Raw genomic sequence first — 26,573 nt, 5'->3', positions numbered from 1 at the left:
GCTGATTAGCTAATTAGTTGACAGTGGAAGGAGCAAAAGGACCAGCTCACCTCATCTGAGAGTTATCCCGTGTTATTGATTTAAATAGTGGTTACTCTTGCCATATGTAGTAAAGATTATAATATTGCCCAGTTTTGTTTCATCTCTAAGGCACAAATTCTGTTACCCACATAAGGCATATGAAGTATAATAAACCCAACTTTACACAGGAGAACACATGATCTGGGCTAAAACACCATCTGTTTTGCATGGCCCAGAGCATATCCTTACTCTGAATGGTATAGCTCTCCTTGCTTTGAAGCAGGGAGCTTTGCCAGTCCTTCTGCCTATGATAAGTGGGAGTGCTTTCTTCAATATTCAGAACTAGAAAACAGGACATTGAGCATTAATGACCTTTGATCAAAGTATTAGAGCTTGATTCCTTTTCAAGAGGAATTTTGCTGTCATCTTTTTAAGGGTGGAAAATATTAGCTCCTCTCTGAAGCACATACAGTCACAATCCCATCCTAGCTCAACCTCCCTGGCTTGTCCAAATCCTCAATTTGCACTTCCAGAATACAGTAATATCAATAACAAGAGGACCAGCTGGGGGGCTAGCAGCATCCATTTTTTACTTCATTAAAACACCCAGGATGGATGGAGATGAATATTTTATCTGCAGTATGAACTGAAAATGGATTTACTTGTGTTCAGTTGTGATTATTAGAAGTCTAGCTTCACTTGAATTTGAATCACTGCCCCCACCATCTTGTGGTATAACTCCTCAGAATGCCTAACTACTAATATGGCTCTGTGTATATTGAAGGATCTCAGTTCCTTATCAGTATCATACTAATACCTTTTAGTGCTTGAAACAAAACCTAAATAGTAACTCATACCCTTCCCACTAATGCCAACACTTTAAAAAAGGTTTGCTACACGCTTCAGATGACAATTCCCACACGAATCTCTCCCTCCTTAAGATGCTGCGTGCAGCTAATCATTTCTGTCTCTTGCATGTTGAGACCAATCCTGTTGCTAATTCTGTTTCATTTTTCTTTGTTCTAAGCTTAGTAGATTTTGCATGTAATTGTAGTAATTACATTTTTTCTGTTTTATTTGCAGGATGTTGAACCTCAGATTTAAAGTATTTCTGAGTGGTAGACAGCATTTGATTGATGAGAGATATGTGTGAATGAAGTTTAAAGATATAATGTCAAGGTTAGGAAATTAATGAGCATATTTAAACTTTAAAACACTAAAGAAAGGTATAGCCTTAAATAGGTTTTAAGTGTGAGAGCTCTAATATTTACAGTATTAACATGTACCAAATGTGAGATTTGTAAGTGAATATGTAACCACTAAGAAACCCAAAGTGCAAAAACAGAATAAGTAATATGACTTTTTATTTTTGATTTTCTTTGCATTGAATGTACAGAATGGTGGCGTAATGCAGATGTGCACTCACGTGCTGGCACCACATTCTTCCCACCGCTACTTGGAATTTCTCCTCTGTTTGCCCCTCCTGCTCAAAATCATGACTCTACTGCATTCCATACAAGGACCCCAGGAAAAAGTGCACGAGGCAGTTTGGAGAAAGGTAAGCTCTGAATGAGACATGCCAATAGCATTGTCTCTGGGACTGGAAGGTGTGTGTGTGTGTGTGTGTGTTTAGATATAGAGATATTTCCCTTAGATTCCCAATTCAGCTCAAATATATGCACAGGCTGCAAACAATGGGAATTTTGGTATTCAAAGTCTGAATATGTCTTGGAAATAAATTCCAGGTCAGAAGAATGCAGAATAAACCAATTTTGTGATTTGTTGCCACTCATATATTATTGCCATGTAAACTTAGGGAACCTGCACTGTGTGGGGAGTAGAAGCCATAATACTAGCATACTCAACTATATCCCATTTCTCTATGCTTTGTTCTGATTTATTTATATCTCTGCAACATGTGCATGTATATATGTATATATGTATATATATAAAATGTAAGTATGATATCTGCAAATAGTGAAAGTGAAAGAGAAGGATTTTCTTTCCTCTTGGTGAGAGGCAGTAATCCATCCTCTTTACATATAAAAATTACATGCTTATGAACTTATGAACAGGGTCTCGATTAGTGTGGTTAATGAATCCCATGAAATGGTCTCATTATTTGAATTCGCACTATTCAAAGTGATATTTCTATGGAAAATAGGGTAATTGGTTCTAGCTCGACGGAAATGTGCAATTTTTATATGTTTATTAATGAATATAACAGTAAAAGATTAAAAGAATACACTTAAAACTGAAATGTATTTTTAACAGAGTCACATAGTTATAGAAAGCAAAAAAAAAATCTAAATATTCCTATGTTTTCTAGATAGATAGATCTCATAAATATTTAAAATCAATCAGTCAAATGAACAAAGGACAAGGTGGAGGATAAACCCATATCCAAAGCATACCTGTTATCTCCTGTATTCTGCTTTAGTCCTTCAAAATGAGCCTCTTCTTTTTGGAGCTTTCCTTGAATGGAATGCTCCTTTTCTCCATTTTGCACATGCGACAATTAGCACCTAAAACCCCGGTGGCAACTGTGCAATCATTAGCCTCAACTGCCCACACTCTAGCCTTGCACTAACTGAATTTTGGCTCACATTAAATGTGACCTAGTATCAATTTATAAATCATGCTAAATTGAATATCGCACTATTGGAACTCGCACTGATCATGACCTACCTGAATAGGTAATGCTAGAAAAGAAACCTATATATAATTAACCATATGGGAAGCCATGCTAGTCTTTTGGAGAAAATACAACACTGAGTCTTGTGGTAGTGTAAAGAATTGTTCATTTACTATAGCATAAGCTTTTGTTGATCATAGTCCACTTCATCAGATGAAAGTGGGCTGGGATCCATACCAGTTTATGCAATCATATATTTGTTACTCTTCTAGGTACCACAAGACTCTAAACTGAACTAATTCTAGGAATTCCTAGGTGTGTTAAACCAGAATACACAATACATTATGTTGAGGTTCACTTACTTGAAATTTGCAGACTTTCTGTCCCTATATTAGAGATGTCAACCTTCAAAACTGAATTGCAGTTTTTAGTGTGTTATTTATTGTTTTATTTATTTTGTATTAAATAGAGGGAGAATATTAAATGCATGGAACTAAACTTATCCTCAGTATTTATTTAATTTAATTAACAATGATTTAAGCTTACCTTTACATTAAATTTAAGCTATTGAATATTTGGCCTGTCTCTGCCCACTTCTTAGTTGGTTCTACTCCCTTTATGAACCATAGCCTTCAGCATACATATTAGTACAGCCCTACGTACAGCCAACATCTTTTAATATGGTTTGGAAATGACAGATGACTAGTCTTATCCATCATCCATCACAAACCATAGATAAAACAATAGTAGGCCTGGGTACATAAAGTCCAACACTTGATTTCTAATACCTCTAGGTAAATAATGGTCTGTGTTTAATGGGACAGACTCTGCTGAGAATTCTGGGAGTAGTTGCTCATGGAAAAAGATGATACTCAGCATAATACACCTTCATACAATTTTTAGAAGAAAAATTGTCTTCTTTGGCTTCATATTCATATGTCTTGGCACTGATAATCTCAGTAACGTTTTGCATGTATAGTACATGGTCCTCTTTCTCTTAAGTAATCATCAGAATCACAGTTTGAGACATTCAGTTGTTAATGTGTTGCTTATGTATGATTTTGCCTTCTTTCAGTGTAGGCCAGGTCAAGAGACCGGCATGGCAGGGATTCCAGGAATGCTCTTTATTGTAGGAAGTGAAAACAGAATCTTGAAAGCCCATTTCTGTCCCATCCAATTCTAAACAAAATCAACATAGCATCATTTTGAGCTTTTTTCTCACACTTCCCTCTATCTCAGAACTATGTAATCTTTCTCCCAATCCCTCTTAACAGCTCACTCTTTCCTGCCCCTCTTAATGGCTGTCTCATGCATTCCCCAGCCTTTACAATAAGTTATATATATAATTTTTGCTGTTTCTGTTAAGTGAGTAAGATTAACACATCTGGAAAAATGTTCTGATCATTGTGAAAATTACATGATAGCTCCCCCCCTTTTTTTTTGTATTTTGTAAAAAAGGACCAATTTAAGCAAAGTAGTTTGTTTTGCCGTGCTTTAAAAAAAAACAATTAGATAGCTTTTTAATAGACATACATGTAAAGTTCTTTCAACATGTATCTTATCATTGATGCTTATGTGACTGTAACTAAAAAGAAAAAATAAACATAACCTTTGTTTTTCAAGGTATTAATGGATCTGTAAATGGGAATAGTACCACTTCAGTATCAGGCATCAACACATCTGTGTTATCTACCACCACTGCAAGTTCTGCAGGACAGGCAAAAGTTATAACCTCAGTAGGAGGAAGCCGCAAATGTAACCAGGAACAAAATAAAAACCAGATTCTGGATGCAAGAGCTGTCAAGATTAAAGATAAGGTAAAAAACAATGAAAAAAACCAGGGTAAATCTTGACATAAGACACAGTCACTACAGTTTGTAAGGGAAAAGCCGTATATAAAAGCCATCCCTTTCCTGGGTTACAACCTGTGTGTACATCTGCTACTCAGGATGGTCATTCACATGGGGCCATGAAGTTTGATGTACTCTTAGGATGAGAGATTTCTTAGAGGTAACTCATTGCCTGCAGTATCTTTGGTGCATAGAATTAGAAAAGGATCAGGTCTGAAGTGTGTATTATGAACAGTGCTCTTAGACCTGCCAAGGGGCAATTTTAATTATCCCATCATTTTCCTGAAGGACGAAGAGAAAGGGGCAGTTGAAGTTGAAATGGTCCATTCATTGAGAGAATACATGGGATAGCTAAAGCCATTCTGTATAGGTCAAGGCTTTGCCCTTCAGAAATGCTGAATATGGGTATGGGACTTGGGGTAGGGGTTGTGTAGAGAAAGAGCTTGCTTTGAGAGCCTGCAGGCTGGGAAGATGGGCCAGGGTTAAGCTTATGGGTTGCAACTTCACTGTTCCTATATTACAGGGTGGGTTGTAATATCTTTATAATAGAAAATAATGGTAACATAGTATGACTGATTGGAGTAGTAGAGAACCCTAAACAAATGGGGAGAGAGAGAGATGTAGAGAGACAGAGTTTCAATAAGAATGATGACGATAACTCTCTGTATGCTTACTTGGGAATATATTATACTAAATAGATTCTACTGACTATAATGACTTTTGACTCCAAGCCATCATGGATAAACTGTACATTTGCTTTTAATGTTTGCAGTTGTACTGAATGTTTGTCTGAATGTTAAAAACTAGATGTCATAGGATTCTACTGGTTGGTAGGTTCTGAGCTGAAATGGACTAAATACAGGCACAGTCTGAACAATAGTTTACTTTTGTTTATACAAAGCATATGCTGCCTGGCTCCCAATTACTCCAGGTAGCTTACAATTAAAAGTAAAAAAATATATAAAATGCAAAAAAGAGTCATGAACAGCCCCAGAAACAACATATAACCAAAGAAAATCCATCCAACAAGGTTCACTCTTCCCTCCATCCCAGAGCCTGAGGGAATAACCATATCTTTAATAGGTTTCTGAACGTCATAAAAGTGGGAGCCATCTGGATCTCTGAGGAATATCATTTCAGAGGACAGGTGCTATTACAGAGAAAGCATGGTTCCTGGCCTCCACAAATGACACTGCTTAAGTGATGGGACCCAGAGCATGCCCACTCTGTCCAGTTTGTAGCAGAAGGGCAGAAACAACTAGAAACAGGCAGTCCCTCAAATAAATAAGCCCTATGCCACGAAGGGCTCTATAGGTGATAACCAGCACCTTGAACTGCTCTTAGAAACTAACTGGTAGCCAGTGCTGCTTGTGGAGCAGTGGGGACACATGGGCATAATAAGGCATGCCCAACATTTCCCATGCTGTAGCTTCCAAATGGTCTTCAAGGGCAGCCCCATATACAATGCATTACAGTAATTCATTTGTGAGGGAACTGGGGGATGAGGGACTCTCTGAAGGGCCTCCTGGTTCAGGAAAGGGCACAGCTGGCACATTAGGTGTACTTGTGCAAAGGCCCTCCTGGCCACAGCTACCAACTGCTCTTCAAGCAGGAGCTGTGAATTATGGATATACCATTCTATCCATGTTGTAATAAAGATCAGTATGTATGTTCCCACCCACATCTAATAGTATGACATGAGTGTTCCACTTTAATGACATGAGTTCAAATGTTTCTAGTCTGTACTTAATGTTTGCGTGGTGTGGAGTGTTCATGAGCAACCAAAACAGTTACATTTGGAAGCTGATTTCTCTGCCATGACTTTATGCCTAACGTTGTTGTTTTTTTCTTTTTGTGAAATAGCACACATCAGAGCAATTATAGTATATAAAAGCATGTGCTTTTCAGTAAGAAGAAATGGCTTATACTTGCAAGATTGTCTAAATGTGGTAGATATTATAGCACAGTTATTGGATGGGTAGGTAGGGTGATATAAAAACATGGCTCTTGCATATCTCTGTGCTCTGTATGAGCGTAATTTCCTAAATTTGATGTGCGATACTTTGGAGGAACTGGTTGAGTAATTTCTCTGAACAAAGATACTATCTTCCAAATCAACCTTTGCCAACATGGTGCCCTTGAGATATGTCCCAGCACAACTAGAAGGAACCAGATTCAGAGTATTGTTACAGATCAGCAGGGCTATAAGCTAGGTAGCACTTCATATTTGCAGAACATTTTGCAGTCTTCATTTTGTTGGCTTCATAGCAGCATGAGGTAGTGGTTAAGATACCAGACTAAGGTTGGGGAGTTGGAGGTGCAAGTCCATCCTCAACTGTGGAAACTCATTGGCTAACTTTGGGCTAGTCACTCTTTCAGCCCAGTTTTTCTCACAAGGTTGTTGTGAGGAAAAAAAATGGAGTAGGGAAGGCTATGTATGCTGCTTTTAGCTCCAGGAGTAGAGATAAGTTATAAATTCAACAAATAAATAGAAATCCCCTAGGGCAGGCCACAATATCCCTATTTTGCAGATGGGGAATTGAAGATGAAAGATAACAAATTTCCCAGAATGTGAAGCCAGATGGGTCATCTAAGTCCAAACCCAACTGAGTACTAAAATTCACATTAGCTGTTTGTGAGATGAATCTGTGAGTTACTGCTATCGGAGTAAGAGCTGAATGCTTCCAATAATAAAATATTTTAACACTAAACCTTCCCTCCTAGAAACCCAGAAAGAAAGCAGTGGATAGTTCCAGCAACAGTGAAAGTGATTCTGGCTCCTCCTCAGACACCTCCAGTGAAGGCATCAGTAGCAGCGACTCAGATGATTTGGAAGAAGAGGAGGAGGAAGAGGAGGAGGAGGAAGAGGATGATCAAAGTGTTGAAGAAAGTGAAGACGATGACTCAGATTCAGAGAATGAAGCACAGCCGAAAAATAAGAACAAGGTGTGTTCATGTCACAAGCTGCCTTGAACTGCCAGATAGACTTTACAGGGCAAGCTGTGCAGTTTTACATGTTTGGTTTAGGGGACTGTGTATCATGAGGTTCCATTGGGTATCATGGATTAGTAGTTGTTAAATGTGCTCCTTTTCACAGTTCTCAGTGTGGTTGGAACAACGGGAGCAGGACTTCTGATGCTTTAAACCGGCCTTTCCTAACCTGATGCATTTGCTTGTTGGATTACCTGGGAATTGAAATCCCAACCAAAGTCTGCATTAAACCACACAAGCGTTCACAGAAATGGCCAGCTGTTCTCAGAAACTTGTTCCATATTTTTAAAATGGACTGAAACCAACAAGCCAGCGTAATGAGCAAAAGATAACAAGTTTCCCTGCCCATTAATGATTTACTGATTTGAGTTTATTATTCTCCAAGTCTCAATCTAAAATGCATTTTAGATTAAAGAGTGTGTTTAAAATGGCAACACTCCATTTTAAAAAGGGAAGAAAGAGGCACAGCGTAGTCTAGTCCCTGTATGTTGACTCGGAAGAAATCCCCTCGGAGTTTGGTAAAATGTGCTCCCGACTGAGTCTGTTTAGGATAGCAATACAGAGGCTCAAGTGCCTTAAATTAGCTGGTCAAAGTACAGGTTTATTATATTCTTCTAAAATGGGAAATCTAGGTTGTAAACTGGGGGCAATGGGTATCAAGCAAATGAGATACTCTGTGTCGCAAAGGTTCGGGTATCTGGAGTGTTGCCATGACTACTGAATTCTGTTTACAGCTCCTCTTTTCCTTGCATAGCAGTTACACTGTCCAGTAACCAGTAACCAGAATGTAATCTTTAATGTTCCGTTAAGTTAATCGTGTGGCATACATTCAAAAGTAACTGATTTTTCCATAGTATTTTTTCACTATCCTCGAAACTGTAACTTGATGTAGTAAAAGGACTTTGTGGGAAATAAGCCAAAGAAGATACATTGTAAGATTATTTTATGTTTATTACTAGGTAAAGAAGTTATGAGTGGGTGGTGTGTCTGCCTGCCTGCCTGCCTGCCTGCCTGCCTGCCTGCTGTGGGTGTGTGCCAGTGACAATCAAATATATCATTTTGGTATTCGTAAATACTACTAATAATAAATACAATGTAATTATTATTAAATTATTAATATTTTGAGATTAATTTAAAAATGGATTACTATCTGTATGCACTTGTGCGGACACGGTATTTTATTTTATTTTTTCATTTCATTTTATTTCACTTTATTTCATTTTATGTTATTTTATTTGAAATCATAGGAAGGTGTCCTTTTTTGTAGCCAGGATCCCACACTTCCTTTAGTTCTGGCACAAAAAAGGTTCTGGGGACCACAGGCAGTTCAAGCATATCTTATTTTGGTGGCTTATGCTTAAAGCACCCCTGTATCTCCATCAAGATATATTTCCATGTTTACAGGTGCTAATGCATAGCGGACCAGACATGAAAGGAGATGGACAGAAATCCCAGGAAATGCCCCAGGAAAAGAGACCACACCAGCCAATACCTCTTGCGTCTGATAGCCAGACTCACTCATCATTCCAGGCCCAGCAGAAGCAGCCTCAGGTTTTGTCACAGCAACTTCCCTTTATTTTCCAAAGCTCTCAGGCAAAGGTGGAATCTGTGAACAAACACACAAGTGTAATACAGTCTACTGGATTGGTGCCCAATGTGAACCCTTTGTCTTTGGTAAATCAAGCCAAAAAGGAAACTTTCTTAAAACTTATAGTTCCTTCTCCTGATCTACTCAAGGCAGGGAATAAAAATACCTCTGAAGAAGCTAGCGCATTGACCATTGATGTCAGATCAAACCGGGTGAGATGAATTTTCCTTTTGTATGATCTTCTTTCAAAACGTTTTTTTGTTTAAATTTTTATTTTTTCTTAGATTACATTACATAACATATCTGGAGGGCTGATAACTGTTTTTACAATTATATATTATAAAAGGGTTTGATATGTTTGTTATTTTGGCTTTTTGGAAAAAATAGAAATAGATAAAATAAAAATTTATCATGCAGCTATATGGTACTGCTGCTGCATAGGTGTTTGGGGCATCTACTAACTACAATAGTAAGAATTATATTGTCTGGGATCAAGAAATCCACATTCAAATCCCTACTGATGCTTGAATGAAATTAACAAGGTGCCCCAGGCAAATTGCCAGCTTTCAGCCTAACTTATCCATTTTGCATGGGTTATTGAAAAGACAAATGGAGAAGATGGGATGAACCACGCACACCAGGCACAAGCTGCTTGGAAGACTGGCAGGATATAAATGCAGTAAACCTACTGAATCCTGATTTAGACAATTTGCTGGACAGCAAAATTCCTTTGACAGAAGAACATGATGTTTCTTTGCTTTCTCCTCCAGGCAACTAACATACATGGAGCGCTCTGCATAAATGCTGATCGTGCAGTGGCACATTTAAAAAAAAAAAAAAACTTGTCCCCAACTTTGGCGAGAAAGATTGCACAGAAGCCTGGACTTCCTTGCCTTCAGGCTTTCATGGTTAAAAATAGATAATATATACATAATGAAAGAGATACTGTACAGTAGTGCAACCTTGTACCTCCACTGTAGAATGGAAGGCAGAGCCTGGACACGTGAATGATTCTTGTATGAGAGTTGAGAGGACTGTACTCTCCTGATAAATGCCTCAGATACAAGGAAGGCCAGATGCTGGGGGTGGGGAGAGAGGGAAGAAGGAAACAATTGGTTAATGCTACTGAGATAACACCAATGAGGTTTAGGGCTTGTTACTCACTCTCACAGTATATAAAGCAAATTTATGATACGTTACTCTGCTGCATGAAAGTCTATCATCATATATGATCACTGAGGTCATGAAAGTGGTATCCCCATTAATGTTTGTGGTTTCTGTGCCAAGGACTTTAACAATCCTGCTAGCTGTGGATACTGCTACTGAAGGCAGAGAGGGTACATTCATAAATTTTTTTTTTTAGGGTAATAAAGTTTATAAAATTACAGTTTATTTCTTTTGGGGGAAAGGGTATCTTCTTTTTAACATGGTGCCAGACATTCAGTGGAAGATGTCACAGCTTTCAAACAGTTAAAGAGGAAAACAAAATATATTGCTCTGGGCTGTTGGCATGATATAAAGTTTTGTGCTTCATTATAAATCCTGGATCTCATGGAAATCCAGAATGGGATTTTGACATCTAGTGATATTCCACACAGCAATGAAGTCACAATGGTAGTTTCCCAAATACCCAGTGTTGTGCTTGAGTTAAATAGAAAATATTAACCTTGAACTGGAGATGCTTTCAAATAAGGCCTTATCGTGCCATTATATTGCATCGTTCACAAACACAGAAGTTTCAGACATCTTTTTCTCCCCATTATATCCTTTCTGTGTTTTCTCAACATGTTGCAGGGGAGGCAAGGGTGCCTATACTAGGGAAAAAAAAACATTAAGGAAGAAAAGCCCCAGGATGCTCTTTAAAAAAAAAAAAAGCTCTAGAAGTCTTCCATTTGGAAGCGGTTAAGGTCGGTTCAGAAAAATTGGTACAAATATCCTTAGTAGTGCTTCCGGGCTCATCGTCTGGTGGCTCTGTTCTCCAGCAAGAGAACATTAGTGGGCCCCACAGATGTAATGCTACAGTGACACGGGGGGTGAGGGGACCAGCTGGGTCTATTGGCAATATAAAGACAAATGCAGTACGGCGTAATCTTTCATGAGTTCGTGTATACTGCCTCAAGATGCTTTCCTGTTACTCCTTCTTCTTGGGAAAAGTTCAGAGAGATTATGCAGCAATTAAGGGGTGTTTTTTACTTTGGATATTTTTGCTAGACTCATTGGAATAGATAAATAGCACAGGTCATTACTGTCATCTCTGTGCTGTCCCTTTCACACTTTTTGTAAGGCGCTGTAGTCAATAATATACCTCAGCCCTTACAGAGGAGTACAAGATAAAAAGCAATGAAAGGATTGCTTGTACTTTCTCTCATTGTGTTTCCACATCTTGTCCAAAGTGCTATGTGGGAATGCATATCCCTTTCTTTTGATGAGGCCCAGGAGCCTGCCAAGTGGAGGTATAGGTCGCTCACACTTTTTTCATGCTGCTTCCTTGTACATACAAAGCAACTCCAATATGTGAACTAAAAGCCTATTGAAAAAGAGGTCACACAAAAGTACTAACCTCAGAATTCTAAGCACAGTACAAGACATCCTTTTAAACTGACCTTCATGCTTGGTCTCTGCAAAGGAAGAGATGGTGGCCTTTTATTTTCCATCACGTCATCTCACACTACAAGGAATTCTTACATGTAGGGATCCATTTGTTGTTATTTAAAAGTACAAAAGCTTTCAGAAAAATTGAACTGTGTTGAATATGAAGACTGAGCCTAGAGAGTTCTTTTTGTTTTTTAAGGAAATTCAGTGACTAAGCCACAGTGGATTGGAATGGAAAATAGATATTCTTACAACTTGTTTATAAAATTGGCTATGACAATTCTATATGCATTTTCTTTCTATGATTTTAGTACTTTTTGCCTCAGTAGCTGTGTTCTTATGGCTATTAGAACTAGATCAAAGTTTATTCACGGTGTAATTAGATCAATGCTGCTTCAATTGGGCTTCACGATCAAAAGTGGTGACTTGAGCAACTTGTACATTAAATGCTTTGCTTTGTTTTTAAAGTAGCAGAAAGTTATACAGGTTTCTCTATTTTTTTCCCAGAGATATTGGATCTCATAGTGTAGTGTCAGTTCACATTTTTAGTTTTTCAGTTTACATCCTTGGAACATTTTAGAGTTCTGTTTTTTGTTTGTTTGTTTTTGCTACACATGTTACTTAAAGATATTTTAAAATCAGTATTCATTTTTGTCTTACAAACCTTTACAAATTGCCTATGGATTTTTTTAATTTCCATTTACATGCAATTCCCAACAGAATGAACAGAAAGTGGATGTAAAGAAAATGAATGAGGAAGCTGCTTTGAACACAGTGAAAAGAATTAAGTGCCACACAAGGGTGTGAAGTGTAAAGTAAGAGAAAAGTTGCTTGGTAGAATAATGAAGGAAAGAAACTGTGGATAAGGAAAAAAATGCATGTAAGAGAATTGTTCCTGCAAAAATGAGGATGAGAGGAAGATGTTGTATAATGCGCTCAAAGAGAATAACATACAGGTGGTCCTCAGCTAACAACCACAATTCAAACTGCAATTTCCATCGCTAAATGATGCAGTCGTTAGGTGAAACATCACTTGACCGCACCACTTAATGGATGCATCCCAGTCATTAGGCAAGGCAATTTCCTGCTGGCTTCCCACAATCAAGTCAGTGGGGAAGCTGACAGGAAGTTGCAAGCCCCAGGCATTGCCAGGTGGGGGAGGAAGTGAGGGTGTGTGTGGGAGGGTTGAGTTGGGTGCACAAGGGCCTCAGAACTGCTTGGATTTTCAGCCCCAGAGTGGAGAGTCTTCAGAAGCTTCTCCACTCTGGGGCTGCAAATCATCCATGGCTGAAAATCCTGCTTGGATTTCAGCATGAAACTTGTTCAGGCAGCCCCCAAAGCTCCATGCGCCCCTCTGGGGGACATTTAGCACATGGAGCTTTGAGGTCTGCCTGAAAAAGCACAGGGCATTTTCAGCCAGCCCCTAAAGCTCTGTGCACTAAATGCCCTGTGCTGTTCAGCATGGGGCATTTAGTGTACAGAGCTTTGGGGGCTGGCTGAAAATGTCCTGGGCCAAAATCCTACTTGGATTTCAGCATGGAGCTTGTTTAGTCAGCCCTCAGACATGAGAAGGAGTCCTCTTGGCAGGTGGCAGTGGATTGCGACCTTCCATGCTGGCTTCCCCATTGACTTTCTGGGGAAGCTGGCAGGGAAGATTGCAAATGGCAATCACATGATTGCGGGGTGCCTGGCAACCTTCCTAAGGGCGAACTGATTGCCAAGGGCCCAGGTTGCCATAACTTCAAGTAGAGGTCATAAGTTCCTTCATTCAGCACTGTCATAATTTTGAATGTTCGCTGAATGAATGGTCATTAAGTGAGGACTACCTGTAGCTGGAAAGAATATAGTCAAGTAGATGTTAGTGTCCAGGAAAAATAACTGATAAAAAGGAAGGCATACATGTTACAAGAATGTTGAAAAATAGTAAGGTTTACAGGTAGTCCTCACATACCAACTGCCTTGTTTAACAACCATTCACATTTACAGTGGTGTAAACAAAAAGCTTTGCAACTAAATCCTCGCATTTATGACCATCACAGCATTCCACAGTCACATGATTGCCATTTGGGTGCTTCACAACAGGCATGCATTTAGAACCATCACAGTGTCCCACAGTCACATGATTGCCATTTGCAACTGGCTTCACGACTGGCTTGTGACTTTGCAACTGGCTTGCAACAAGCAGAACTAATAGAGAAGGCAGAAGTAAAATCGTAAGTCACAGTCACATGAACTTAACGATCGCAATGATTCCCCAAAGGGGAAGTGAAGTTGTAAAGCTGACACAGTCACATGATGTTTCTCTTAGTGACCATGGTGCTTAGCAATGGAGTTGCCAGTCCAATTGTGGTCGCTAAGCAAGGATTACCTGTAACTGGAGAAATGTTAAAATATGGATGTTTTCCTTTGTGGAGAGGCTGTGTTTGTTTAATGTGTGTAATGATAAGGCTGCATCTCCACATGACTACTGGATGAATGCTGTTCTTGTTCCCTGTGCAAAGGTAAAAGTACCAAGAATGAATGTAAAACTAAAGGGTATTTAGTTTGTTAAATGAGCATGAAAAGGTGCTCAGCAGAATTCTGATTGACAGGATATGAGAGATGACATTGAGTAACATTTGGGAAGGGCAGCGTGGCTTTATGCCAGGCAGGGAGTGTGCAGACTAGATTTTTGTTTTCCACCAGTTGATTAAGAAATGTATGATTAGCAAAGAAAGTTTATGGTATGCTGGTTGATTTAGAAAAAGTGTATGATAAAGTGAATAGGCTGGAATTCTGGAATGTTTTGCATGAATATGGAGTTTAATGTTGGTTGCTGAATTCAGTAAGAGCAATATATGATAGAAGTAATAGTATAGATTATAGTATAGATAATAGACTATATATAATATACTATACTATATTATATAGATAATATACTATATAAGTATAGATGGAATGTTTAGTGAATGGTTCAATACTGAGCAGGGAGTAAGATAAGGATATATGATATCCTCTTGGTTCACTTACATATACTGATGGATAGTTGTATAAGGAACACTTGTGAGTTGGAGGTATTTTGACTGGGGACATGACTGTATGTATTCTTCAGTATGGAGATGATGTCACATTCTTGGTTGAGAACCTGGATGATTTGCAGTGGAAGTTAGACTGTATGATGCAGCAAGAGTATGGTGAAAATTAATGTATCAGAGACCAAGGTAGTCATTGCAAGTTAAATGATGAAAAACTAGAGGAACTAGATGAATCTGTGAAGTATAAAGGTAGTAGATAATATTTTATCTAGCAAGAGGAATAAAGTTTGTTGGAATAAGCTTTTGGGTATGAGTATGCTTTTGCACACTGTGTTACATGGGAGTGAGGCCTACTGTGTATTAGAAAAACACTGAGAACTTGGTTTTTCAAAGAGGCTATTGGCCAAGGTGTTGTGTGATTTCACCAAGTCATGAGTGAAGAGAGATGGTTGAAATTGTTTTTTAGGTACTTCCCCTAATTTTCCCCCTGTTTTCTGTAGTTGATTGTTTTAATTTTAAGCCACCTATGATTTGGTGGCCTTATAATTCTAATAAATTATTCTTGTTCTTGTTGAGTTAGCGAGTTCCTTCAAAAAAGGGAAGTATGAGAAATTTAAAGAACAAAAAGCAGTGTATGAATTGGCATACAGACATGGTGGAAGCAAGGGTGTTTTGCAAAGAAAGAAAGGTATAGTGACGTACAGTGAACAATGTTGTTATAAATTAGATTGAACTATATTTCGTTTTCCCATTCCATGCTTAATTCATTTGGCATATTACTTCTTACTGTCCTCTGTATTTTGCATAACATTGTTTATTCCACAAGGGAATAGTGTAATGGGTATGTATGTACTCACATGGATTCATATTTCACATACAGGATTTTGAATGGGAAGTGGAGCAAACACATTGCAATTGGTTAGATTGGAATACTTTATTAGCAGTTAACCATTAACAAAGCATTATGCCTATCTGTTGGAAAATTTATGATATTTTATTTATACCCCATTTCAAAATCATTTTCCCCTATATGTTAAGCACTATTGGTTGTAATGGCAGTTTCTTCAGATAAACAGAATAACCTTTTTTCCATAGCAAAGCTTAGTGGACGTTATCATGGCTCTGTTGATAATACAAATAGATCCATGTAGGTTTCTTCTCCAGCCATTAACTCTTGGAATATCTGTTAATTCTACCTTAAATGCATATCGAATTACAGGGAATATATTCATCTTCTTTCTCTTGCTAAAGTAACCCCAATAAGTAACAATTAAGGTTTGTCAGCCTTATTTATTAATATAATTTTGATTAACCATTTTTTTCTTATTTATGAAGTCTAAGGCAATTTATTTGGTTGTGTAGGTTATTTATAAGAATGTAAAAGCAGCTTTCCAAGATCAGCTGTGTCTAGCCCAACATTTTGTTCCCACAGAGGACAATCAGATTCCTCATAAACAGGGCATTTCCTGCTCCTGTTCCTACTGAACTAGTACTGGGAATAAATATTGTCTATATATAGTCACTTTCCACCTATCTCTTTAAAGTTACTTTTTCAGAGCATAGCTGCCAAGTACATTTCCTATTGTATTTGGTGAAATTTATTATGTTTTTTGTGTTTCTGCAGGAACAATACAAACAAACATTCCCAGCACAATTTAAGAAACAGCACGAGTCATCCAAGAACCTCAAGAAGGTTATCACAGCATTATCAAGTCCAAAGCCAACCAGTTCATCACCAGCTCATCAAAAACACACCTCTTTAGAAAACAACCATTCTAATCCTTTCTTGACCAATGCACTTTTAGGTAATCATCAACCTAATGGAGTAATTCAGAGCGTCATTCAAGAGGCTCCTCTAGCACTTACCACCAAATCCAAATCTCAGCCCAAGGTCAACGAAAACATATCTACTTCCAGCAATGTAACCTTTTCCTCACCGGTAAATTTAAGCACGTGTGGGAAAAAGACACCAAGCAACCGGACACCTGTTATGTCTTCTACCTCTCCTGTATTACCTGGCCCAGCAAAGGAAAAGGCAGTCAGCAATAATACAGTAACAGCAGTAAAAACACAACACAGTCATTCTTCTGCAAAATCATTAGTTGAACAATTCAGAGGAACAGATTCAGATGTTCTTAGCAGTAAAGATTCTGAAGATTCAAATGACGACGACGAGGATGACGAGGATGAGGATGATGAAGAAGATGAGGATGATGAAGATGAAGATTCTGATGATAGTCAATCAGGTTTATTTGCTTTAAAGAACCTGTGTAAAATGCATGCCTGCATCTTTCTAAAATACCTTTTTCTGTGCTGCAAGTGTTTTGAATTTATGCTGAGGCTTATGGTTCTGTACTGTTTTATGTATTAAATGCTAATATTTTAGATAAGAACTGTGGAGATGAGCCAACCCTAATGCAGCATAATTCCTAATTTATTTAAACTAATGGTAGTGGAGCTGCTGCCATCGCTGTTACTACAACTGCTCTTAGATCACAGTAGGCCAGCGACACTTCAGTTGTTGAACTATAGCTCCCTGTTGGCTAAACTCCCTAGTGATACTGGGAATTTTAGAAAAATTGTAGCAAAATCTGGAGTGTAATAGGTTGCATATTCCTGTGCTGGCTCATTCTTTCAGGAAGAAGACAGTAATTATGAGAGAACTATTTGATTTGGTTGCACAATGATGAAGAAACGTTGAGTGTTAGGGAGATTCCTTTCTAGAGTAAAGCTTTGTGAAGAGAGGAAGAGGAGAGTTAGGAGGGGCTGACAGCCTAGTTTAAGTATTTTAAGCTTCAGTTCTCTACAAAGATACCTGGAAATAAGCCAGTTGGATTCAGAAGTTTAATTTCTATACATACATACATACATATAGGGGCACAACAAAACCTGTGCTATGCGTTTGCTGTCATCAGTGCATATCTAACTACCTCCTAGGTATATGGTTACCTAGGTAGTGGACAGCTACTGGACAGTTCTTCATATGAAGGAAGTATCTCAACATTCTATGTAAATGTAGACTAGAAATCAGCATTTTAACTTAATGAAAGTGATGAGAGCTATGATGTTCTGCTCAACTTCAGCTTCAGAATTAGTATCAGTGGCTAAAAGAGGTTTGTATACTGTTAATACTTAAGCAGACCTGCAGCCCTCTTTTTATGAATTACGAAGTGAAGAGTAGCCAACCAGCAATTCTGCTGGTCAAAGAAAGGCTCAAGGCTACATCTGCTTTGTACTGCTTTCTTGGGATAGTGTTTGGTAGACCATAACATATAACCCATGGGCTGTATTTTTCTTGTGAGAGCACAAATAGTAGATGTGCAACATTAAATCAGAGCCTTATGGATATATGGTCAAGTTCCCAATACAGAGGTGGTTTTTCTGTTACATCACGTAGTACTGCCAATAGGTGGACTCAACAGTTGTTCTCTGCAGTACACACTTTGGATTTTTTGGGTCCTGCTTACTTATTTTTCCCCCCAACATTCTAGTGAATGCTGGAATGAGGTTGCATTTGTTTTACGTAATTGATGGTTCTCTCTATTTTCTCAAAGAATCTGACAGTAATTCAGAAGGGTCTGATACTGAAGGGTCTGAAGATGATGAGGAAGAAGATGATAAAGATCCAGATGAGTCAGAGTCTGATACCGAGGGAGAAAAATCTACAATTAAGTTGAACAAAAACCCCTCTTCCACTAAAAGCTCTTCTATTAGTCTTGCCACTTGTTCAACGCCACTTAATCTCCAAGTAGCAAAGACACCAAGTTCTGCTCCAGCTGCATTATGCCCTGAGTCCCCCTCACCAGTATTTGTAGGAACACCATCATCTGGACTTACTTCAAGCACCCATTGTGGTATAGCATTTATTTATTATTTTTAAAAGACTAGTGTATGATCTTTGATTGAAATCGAAAAGGTATTGTAACTGTTCAGCGGTTTTCAAATCTGGCTTGTCATATAATATATTTTGATATTAAGATTTATCTGGGTCCCGGGGGGCTGTGGGGTGGGGAACTGCTCTACATGGGAAGCTGGTAGTCTTCTAGAAATAATTTTCAGTGTCCTGACTAATAGGAATGCTGGGAGCTTTAACATATGGAGGGCCTTAAATTCACTGTTCTTAGATATATGAATAGCAAAGAGTGACTTGCACTACATTATTTTTACTTAAAAGCTAGCTGACACATATTGTAGCTTCCAAGGAAAAACATCAGAATTATCCCCTGATATTATCCATAACTTGGCCAGAAGGTGATGAAAAATGAGAGGGTGAATATTCCTTAAGGGCATTAGAGCCTGAAATTTACACATTAGCTTGCACTTTGCCAGGCCACCCTGCCTCTATCACAAAACTTAGTCAAGGAGACCACAACTGAATCAGACTAAGTTCTACTCATTAGTTGAATATTATACTTGGGCACCTTAGCATCTGGATCCCAATTTATTATCCCATTTTCCTACTGGGATTGGGATGCTGCCACTGTCTAATAATTTCCAATACTGGAAATTCCCAAGTCCAGAACCTGCATGTCAATCTTTTAAACTGGGCAAGGAATGTTCTACTGTTGTGATGGCAGTGCTGTATCATCCCTAGAGCTTCCTCTGTTGGGGTGGGGCAGGGCATTTTTGTTTTATTTCATTTTAAAGATTTTAAAAGTGCAACCCTCCAAAAAAGGAAAGGGGGAAAGAACAAAAAAGAAATAAAAAAGCAATGTACAAGCTTTGTAAAATCGAACAAGAATTTTTAAAGTAACATTAGACTAGCATTGCATATAGAGATAATCTTATATGAATTTTAACTATTATTCAAAGTTATTGAACGTGTAGTCACTTATAATTCTTATTCTAAAGAGTCTATGCAGAATCTCATCATCCATTCCAAAATTTATAAGTGATCTCATGAATTGCATTTATACGCTTTTTTAAAAAGTATGCAAGTTCTACTGACATCAGTATGAAATAGGTGCATAATAGGTTAAAAGAACCACCTCTTTATGCCTGTTTATACGTTACTGGTTTCAGTAAGACCTGGGGACATGTAATGTGTATCTGGTTTAAAACAGTTGTGCTCAACCTTTCATATCTTAATTCAGACTAATCATTCTATCAAAGAACCTTGCTCCTATCTTGATTGTATACAAGTCCACTGTTTCCCAGAAGGACATTTACAGGCATTAAAAGTTATAGTTCTCATTTTTAATAATATTTAAGGACTTAATTGAAGTTTCATCCTGCCTTTCACCTACCTAAATGGCCAAATGTTTGTCTGACATCCAGTTTTTAACTACATATAATCCCATTCCTTAACACTTTGGCAGCAAGCAGCTCTTTTAGTGTAGAATACTATTCCTGCATGTCATATAAAGCTTTCAAAGGAGTAGCGATACTCATACAACACTGCAAAGGAGAGGATTTTTTTTTTTAAGTGGGTATAACTGTTGGTTTATTTTTAGGGAAAAAATAAAATGGAGATCCTACTGGGCTCAACATGAACTGCATGAATTGTTATATATAAGAATTGTGTTAGATTAGACCAAATGTGTATTTAATTTAGTATTCTGTGGTTGATTAGATGATTCTGGGAAGCCCACAAGTAAAACGTATGTTCAGTAACACCCTTCTACTCATGTTCCTCCAGTGACTTATAGTTAACAGGCCTAAAGTTTTTACTAATAAGGATAATCTATTACCAGTATCCATTTATAGCCTTTTTCTCCATGAATTGTCTAATCCTCTTTTAAAGCCATCCAAGTTGGTGGACCTCACAGTCTGTCATACCAAGTTAGATTACCAATCATTTTGACTAAGGTTTTTGTACAGCTTTCCATGATTTCAGAAATTGTTTTCTCCCAGCCATACTTAGAGATGCAAGGAATTGAGCCAGGGATGTTTGGCATGTAAAACTGGCATTGTACCACTAAACAAGGCTTAGGCTGTATCAGTTTGCAAAAACTAATATAAGTAATTTTGTCTTTGTGCCATATTTTTTTTCTAGTGAATATCCTATTTAGCAACTAATTGTCAATGTCTACTCCTAGGAGTGAAAAAAAGTGGCTTGGAGCTCTATCAAAAGAAAAAATGTTATTAAAAGCCTGAGGTGTACACCTCTGAAATATTATTTTTTTGTGAAAATAAGTTGAGTAAGTTACTTCATGATACGGCAACAACCCAAATTTGAGTTAGTTCTGGAGTTACCATGGATTCGCGCATTATTGGGAGATAGTATGTCCATGAATTCAATTCAGCTTAATTATATGGTTTAATATTTTATGATTTACTAATCAGTAGAGTTGTCCTCCTGTTGATTTTAGTAGAATGTGAGAAATGTTAGCAAATTAAAATGATCAACTTCTAATTTCTGTTTGTCAACTAGTTTTGATTTCTGTTTGTTTCATTATAAATTGACCCTCTGAATTCTACTTAAGGTGCTTCAAAAAGGCGACGAGTGACAGATGAACGAGAATTGCGTATTCCTCTGGAGTATGGGTATGTACAGTAAATTTGAAATTAAATTTTAGCAGCCTTTATTTGATATGTGCTTTTACCATTCTGAAAGGGGCTGATTTTAAGGTGTCAGTATGAGTTTAGACTTCATGGAAGTGGAATAAAATATTTATTTGTACTATATTTTGTTAGATTTTTTTATCTTGAAAATGTAGTGTTAGGATTTTCAATCCTGAAGACATAATTATAAGTTGTTCTGTCCAAAGGCCCATATTTGCAATCTAGCATTAAACATGAGGCACTTGTGGGAGAGAATTTCTGGGTGGAAGCATTACTTAGCTTCACTTGAACCTACAGATTCTGAGAGTCTCTTTACTCTCAGTGTTAATTTGCTACTCAACCAGGACTACATTTATCTGGGGAATCTGAATGGAAGGAAATGATTCAAAACTGCTTAGGGGTACATTTGAAGGGAGATGGAGGCCTGGGAAGCTACCTTCCCCATTCATATTCTCCTTTACTCTACCTTATAGGGAGAACACAGAGTTTTAATAAGTAATAAACTCTGAGTTTCATTACTAAAGAAAAGCCAGTTCACCCAAAATATAGAATAATGTTCTGGATGTATTGTGGGGAAATAGAACTGCTCATAGGTAACTGGAGGACAATGTATTTCATAGGAAACCCCTAAAGTTTCTTATATCATGCTAGGCAAATTTATACATTTTTCTGAACAGATATGCCATGTTTGAAATGTGTCCAGGCAATCAGATTCACAAAATATGTTAATCCTGCTGGAGAGTAGAACATCCACAATTTTTTAAGCTTACATTTTTCACACACCCTAGACTAGTTTGCATTGCTAGTGTCTTTGCTTCTTACTTCTTCCAGTTACTTGGCAATGTACTGCATACTGTATTTTCATCTTGCTTCATACAGGGAATTCCCACAGTAGATCTTGGTTCAGAATCAGTTTCTAACAACCCAGCTTTCTTTATAGATCCCAACTGCAATCTGAATCATCAGTTCAGACCCCAGTCCTTCCTTACAGGTAATCCTCGACTTATGACCATTCATTTAGCAACCGTTCGTAGTTACGACGGCACTGAAAAAAGTGACTTACATCTGGTCCTCGCACTTATAACCATTGCACTGTCCCCATAGTCACATGACCAAAATTAAGGCATTTGGCAACTGGCATGTATTTACAATGGTTGCAGCATCCTGGGGTCACGTGATCACTGCTTGCGACCTTCCCAGCCAGCTTCCGACAAGCAAAATCAATGGGAGAAGCCGGATTTGCTTAACAACCACATCATTTGCTTAATGGCCACAGTGATTCTCTTAACAGCCATGGTGATTTGCTTAACAACCACAGCAAAAAAAGTTTGTAAAATCAGTTGTGGTCATACGATGCTTCGCTTAACGATTGTACTGCTTGTCAGTGAATTTTCCAGTCCCTATTGTAGTCATAAATTGAGGACTACCTGTATCTTGAAAATTAGTTTTACCCTACTGGTAAGATTTCTGATACACTTCTTTCAGTATAGGTTTAATTTTTTGTGTTTGACATTTCATCAAAATGTCACTGAATCACAAATAGGACTTGGGAAATTTCAAAGGACCTTCATTATCTTATATCAAAATTGTATTTGCTTTGTTTATGTATTTCTACTGTTAGATATTCCACCATTCCTCTAGAAGTTCAAGGCACTCTACATAGCACCCTTCCTCCCATTTTGCCCCACAACAATCCTGTGGCCCAAAGTAATCCATTGAGCTTCCTTGAGTGAGGATGGACTTGAACTTGAGTCTCCAGAGTCCTAGTCCAATTCCTTCACGCCCTTCTTTATATCTAGCCCAGTACCAGTTATTCTTGACTAGGAAGAGCTGTTCCGTGTCTTCTCAACCGCATGCATATTTGTTAAGAAGTAAATCTTCTAACTTCTAAAAAACTTATTTCCAAATAAGCATGTAGAGAATTCCTTTCCTAGTTTGTCTCTTAACACAGAACTGTATTTATTTACAGGTGGCAAAGGGAAACAAGAATAAGGAACTTTGGTGGCCGCCTTCAAGGAGAAGTAGCGTATTATGCACCATGTGGAAAGAAGTTAAGGCAGTACCCCGAAGTTGTAAAGGTATATTTTAAACATTATACTCTTGGATATTTATTTAGCATGCACATTTTTGTTTAAATGAACTTTTTCCTCCTGTAAAGTTCTTTGATACAAAATGGCCTGCAATGTGGAGGCTAATGGTCCTTAACCTGCCTCTGAATTCACCTACTGTAAAGTCATAGTCCCCTGCTAGAATATGCAAAGTATTTGACTTCTCTAATATTAGCTGTACATCAAAGCTGGGTTGTAATGACTTAAAACCTGAAGTGGAAAAATATGTGATTTTTTCAGTATCTCAGCAGAAATGGAATAATGGATATCTCAAGGGACAATTTCAGCTTCAGTGCAAAAATAGGAGTGGGTGACTTCTATGAAGCCAGAGATGGACCGCAGGTATCCGCTTTTTAAAAAAGTAAAGTCTTTGATCCGAGGAGTAGTACCATAAATCTAAGTGAAATATATATACATACATATATATATTTACTACACTCTGGAACATTGCTGTTGTTAGCTGGTTCATTCTTACAGCAGTACTTGTGATTTTATTGTAGAGATTGTGAGTGGGCTGAGCACATGACCACAGAAAGTGCTGAAAAACTTTCACAATTCAGTGTTTTCACTTTGTTCAGCTGTTCAATGTCCAGCTGAACCCAATTTAGTACTGTTCAAATTGCAGTCAATGCCATTATCTAGTATTACTGGTCTGTGATGCTCAGTATATTCCACTGCCCTAATCATGGGTGGGTGGGTGGGTGAGTGGGTTAGGAAACCTTCCCGTGGTTAAAATGTGTATGTAGGGCACCTGTAGACTTAGACTATTGGATTTCATCAATGGACACCACTATTTCATCCATTATAATACCATTATTGGCATATTCCTTTCAACATTTGTGGAAGCTTTGTGTTTGTATTAGACAAATGGCAATCGTGTATAGTTACATTTGTTTCTCCAACATTTTTTTCTTAATTATTTAGTTCCCTGTGTGGTCTTAATTCAAAAATGAAAGACAGAGGTGTTTGTTGCATGCATGAGGAACTGTGCAAAATAGAGGCAAGTCAGTTGAAAAGGCCATCAGGGACAACATAGTGAAGATCATTTTCTAAAGTCATTTTACCAGGGGGACACCATGCTCATAGACTAAAATACAGTCTAATCCTGTGCAGGCTTACATGGAAGCAACTCCTAATGAGGTCAATGAGACTTATTTTCAATTACACGTTTATAGGGATGTACGTAGTTGTAAGAATTGACATGATGAGTTTTTGGTTTATTCTATGTCTGATTTCTTTGGATTTTTAAACAGGAAATTTTGCTTCTTCTAGATATGCCTTTATATTCCCTACCTCAGTTTCCTTCTTCATATTGTATCGGTTGCTGTCTGATACATTCCTATGTAATAAGTAGCATTCCTTCTCTGTGATTTTAAAGTACAACCTTTTCTTCCCCAATATATTCAATAGTTACAAATCAGATATATGCAGATATTTGTTGTGTACTCCAAAACTGCTTTCCTAAACAGTTGGAGCAATTTCATGTAGTTGCTGCACCATGCTCCCACAAGCCTTCCTAGAAAAAAGGTGGTACTTACCAGAAAAGGATAACACTGTAGAACCACATACTTGGGGAAATGGCTCCACTTGGATTTTTCATCCAGTAGGTGAAGAAAAATGGAGGCTTATGATTGGGCCTATGAAAGTTTATTCATGTAAAAAGATGTCAGTAATGCAGGTCATTGTGGATTCTAATAGGTAGTGGATAGGAATATAAAACAGACTTGTGCAGTATTCATTCATGCAGAAAGTTCTGTGTAGTTTCAAAACTAGCATGTCAGGGAAAGGGCAAGTTAAAATTATTTTCCCTAACATTTAATTTTCTTCTTTGAAGAGACCATCTTTATTTTTTTACTTTTTTGCAATGAGGTGCATGCATGCATGTAAGTGCTTTCCTATGTTCAAGAAATAAATGTATAATTACTTCCTCTGCTTCTTAGACGATTAGAGTGGATTATTTTGGTCTTGGATTATTTTTAATGATAATGGTTTTAGATTATTTTTATTGAAATAAAATAAATCTTGGGCGTATCTACAATACAGATTGAAACTGTAATGGCTATTCCCTCCCATCAGCAAATCCTGTGAGTAGAGTTATAGATTTTTGATGGAGTATTTTCAGAGTCTTTATCAAGCTATAATTCCCAGGATTATTGGAGAAAGCCATTAAATTAATATGATCAGGTTTTTACTGTAATGGATTCCCCTGAGGGATTGAGTAGATTATGGTATAGTGAGCAGTTAACAGAATCTTTGGTGAAATCATAGACCCAGTCTCAGAAGTACAATTCCTGATGTACCTTGGCAAAATTTTCATTACCACAAATGAAAATGGTGTAATGATAGATAACAGATGACAGTTAAGACAGTTTGACATATACGATGCATTCAGAACCCTGATCTAGGTATGTCAGCATACGATTTCAACCATATGATAGTTTCCCTCTGATTTCATAATTGCATATTATGTTGCACAGATGGTACCACTTTAATTCTTTCTTTCCATCTTTCTTACGTAACTCTTAAACAATGCACTGTACTGGGTCTTTCTCAAAGGCTAGGATATCTCAGTAACTTTATTAAACCTACATCACAACTTCAAATTGTTTTTCTATTTTTACTGAAATTTTAACTGTTTTTCCCCATCCTTGCTGATTGATTCTGTCTCTTTACATAATTGAATTGATATGGAGCAAAATACTTTTTTGATTGTAAACACTGGGTCCTCCACCTCAGTTTTTGCCACAGTTCTTATTGGTAGAAATGATTGTATGTTGGAAAAAAAGCCATATAACTCCGTTGAAATGCCATTATTATGCTGGTACTAAACATTGGAATAATTGTAGAAAATTAATTTAGATTTCTTGCCAGACTTAACCGTCAGTTATAAACCTTTTAACTGTCGCATCCACTGTCCAGTTCTTGATATATCTTTGATTTGGTGTAGTCAATCTGAGAGGATTTCCAGCTGGGCAAGCCAAATAAACCATTTGATTGTGCTGAGTGTTAGTTTTGAATTCACCTCTGTCCTCATTTTGGGTGTTAGCAAAACACATTTAAGAAATTTGGAGAGCAGAAGCACTTTTGCATTATAATTAGTGTGGAGCTTATGTAAACTACAGAGAAAACAAAGTGAAGGTAAGTAACTCTTCGCTGTTAGGAATTTTTTTTATTGCAATATATGTGCTTGAAACAAATGCAATTTATGACAAGTATGAATTTGAAAATTCAGAATAGCAGCTTTTGCTGGTATAAATAATGCTTTTTGTA

At 37.6% G+C, this 26,573-nt stretch overlaps 1 protein-coding gene across 23 annotated transcripts in view; it reads left to right on the top strand.

Moving 5' to 3' along the window:
* The window catches only part of BAZ2B (bromodomain adjacent to zinc finger domain 2B), a 214,393-nt gene that overhangs the window by 136,209 nt on the left and 51,611 nt on the right, over positions 1-26,573 (top strand). For 11 of the 23 annotated variants that reach the window (XM_088146596.1, XM_088146598.1, XM_088146605.1 and 8 more), the window contains 10 exons: positions 1,418-1,579; positions 4,280-4,473; positions 7,231-7,452; positions 8,902-9,297; positions 16,316-16,937; positions 18,246-18,545; positions 21,117-21,177; positions 22,136-22,186; positions 23,165-23,273; positions 23,544-23,645. In XM_088146596.1, coding sequence (XP_088002722.1) covers positions 1,418-1,579; positions 4,280-4,473; positions 7,231-7,452; positions 8,902-9,297; positions 16,316-16,937; positions 18,246-18,545; positions 21,117-21,177; positions 22,136-22,186; positions 23,165-23,273; positions 23,544-23,645 — 2,219 coding nt within the window. The remainder of the gene's footprint in view (positions 1-1,417; positions 1,580-4,279; positions 4,474-7,230; positions 7,453-8,901; positions 9,298-16,315; positions 16,938-18,245; positions 18,546-21,116; positions 21,178-22,135; positions 22,187-23,164; positions 23,274-23,543; positions 23,646-26,573) is intronic. The other 12 variants (XM_088146609.1, XM_088146600.1, XM_088146603.1 and 9 more) reach the window with 4 other exon arrangements.

This window comes from Python bivittatus, unplaced genomic scaffold (genome assembly GCF_059951505.1).
Source record: "Python bivittatus isolate LINGU-HERP-01145 unplaced genomic scaffold, Pbiv_v1 ctg000480_np1212, whole genome shotgun sequence".
In the NCBI taxonomy this organism is placed as follows: domain Eukaryota; kingdom Metazoa; phylum Chordata; class Lepidosauria; order Squamata; family Pythonidae; genus Python; species Python bivittatus.
Note: the sequence above shows the minus strand (reverse complement) of the source record. Positions and strands in the feature narration are given on the sequence as shown.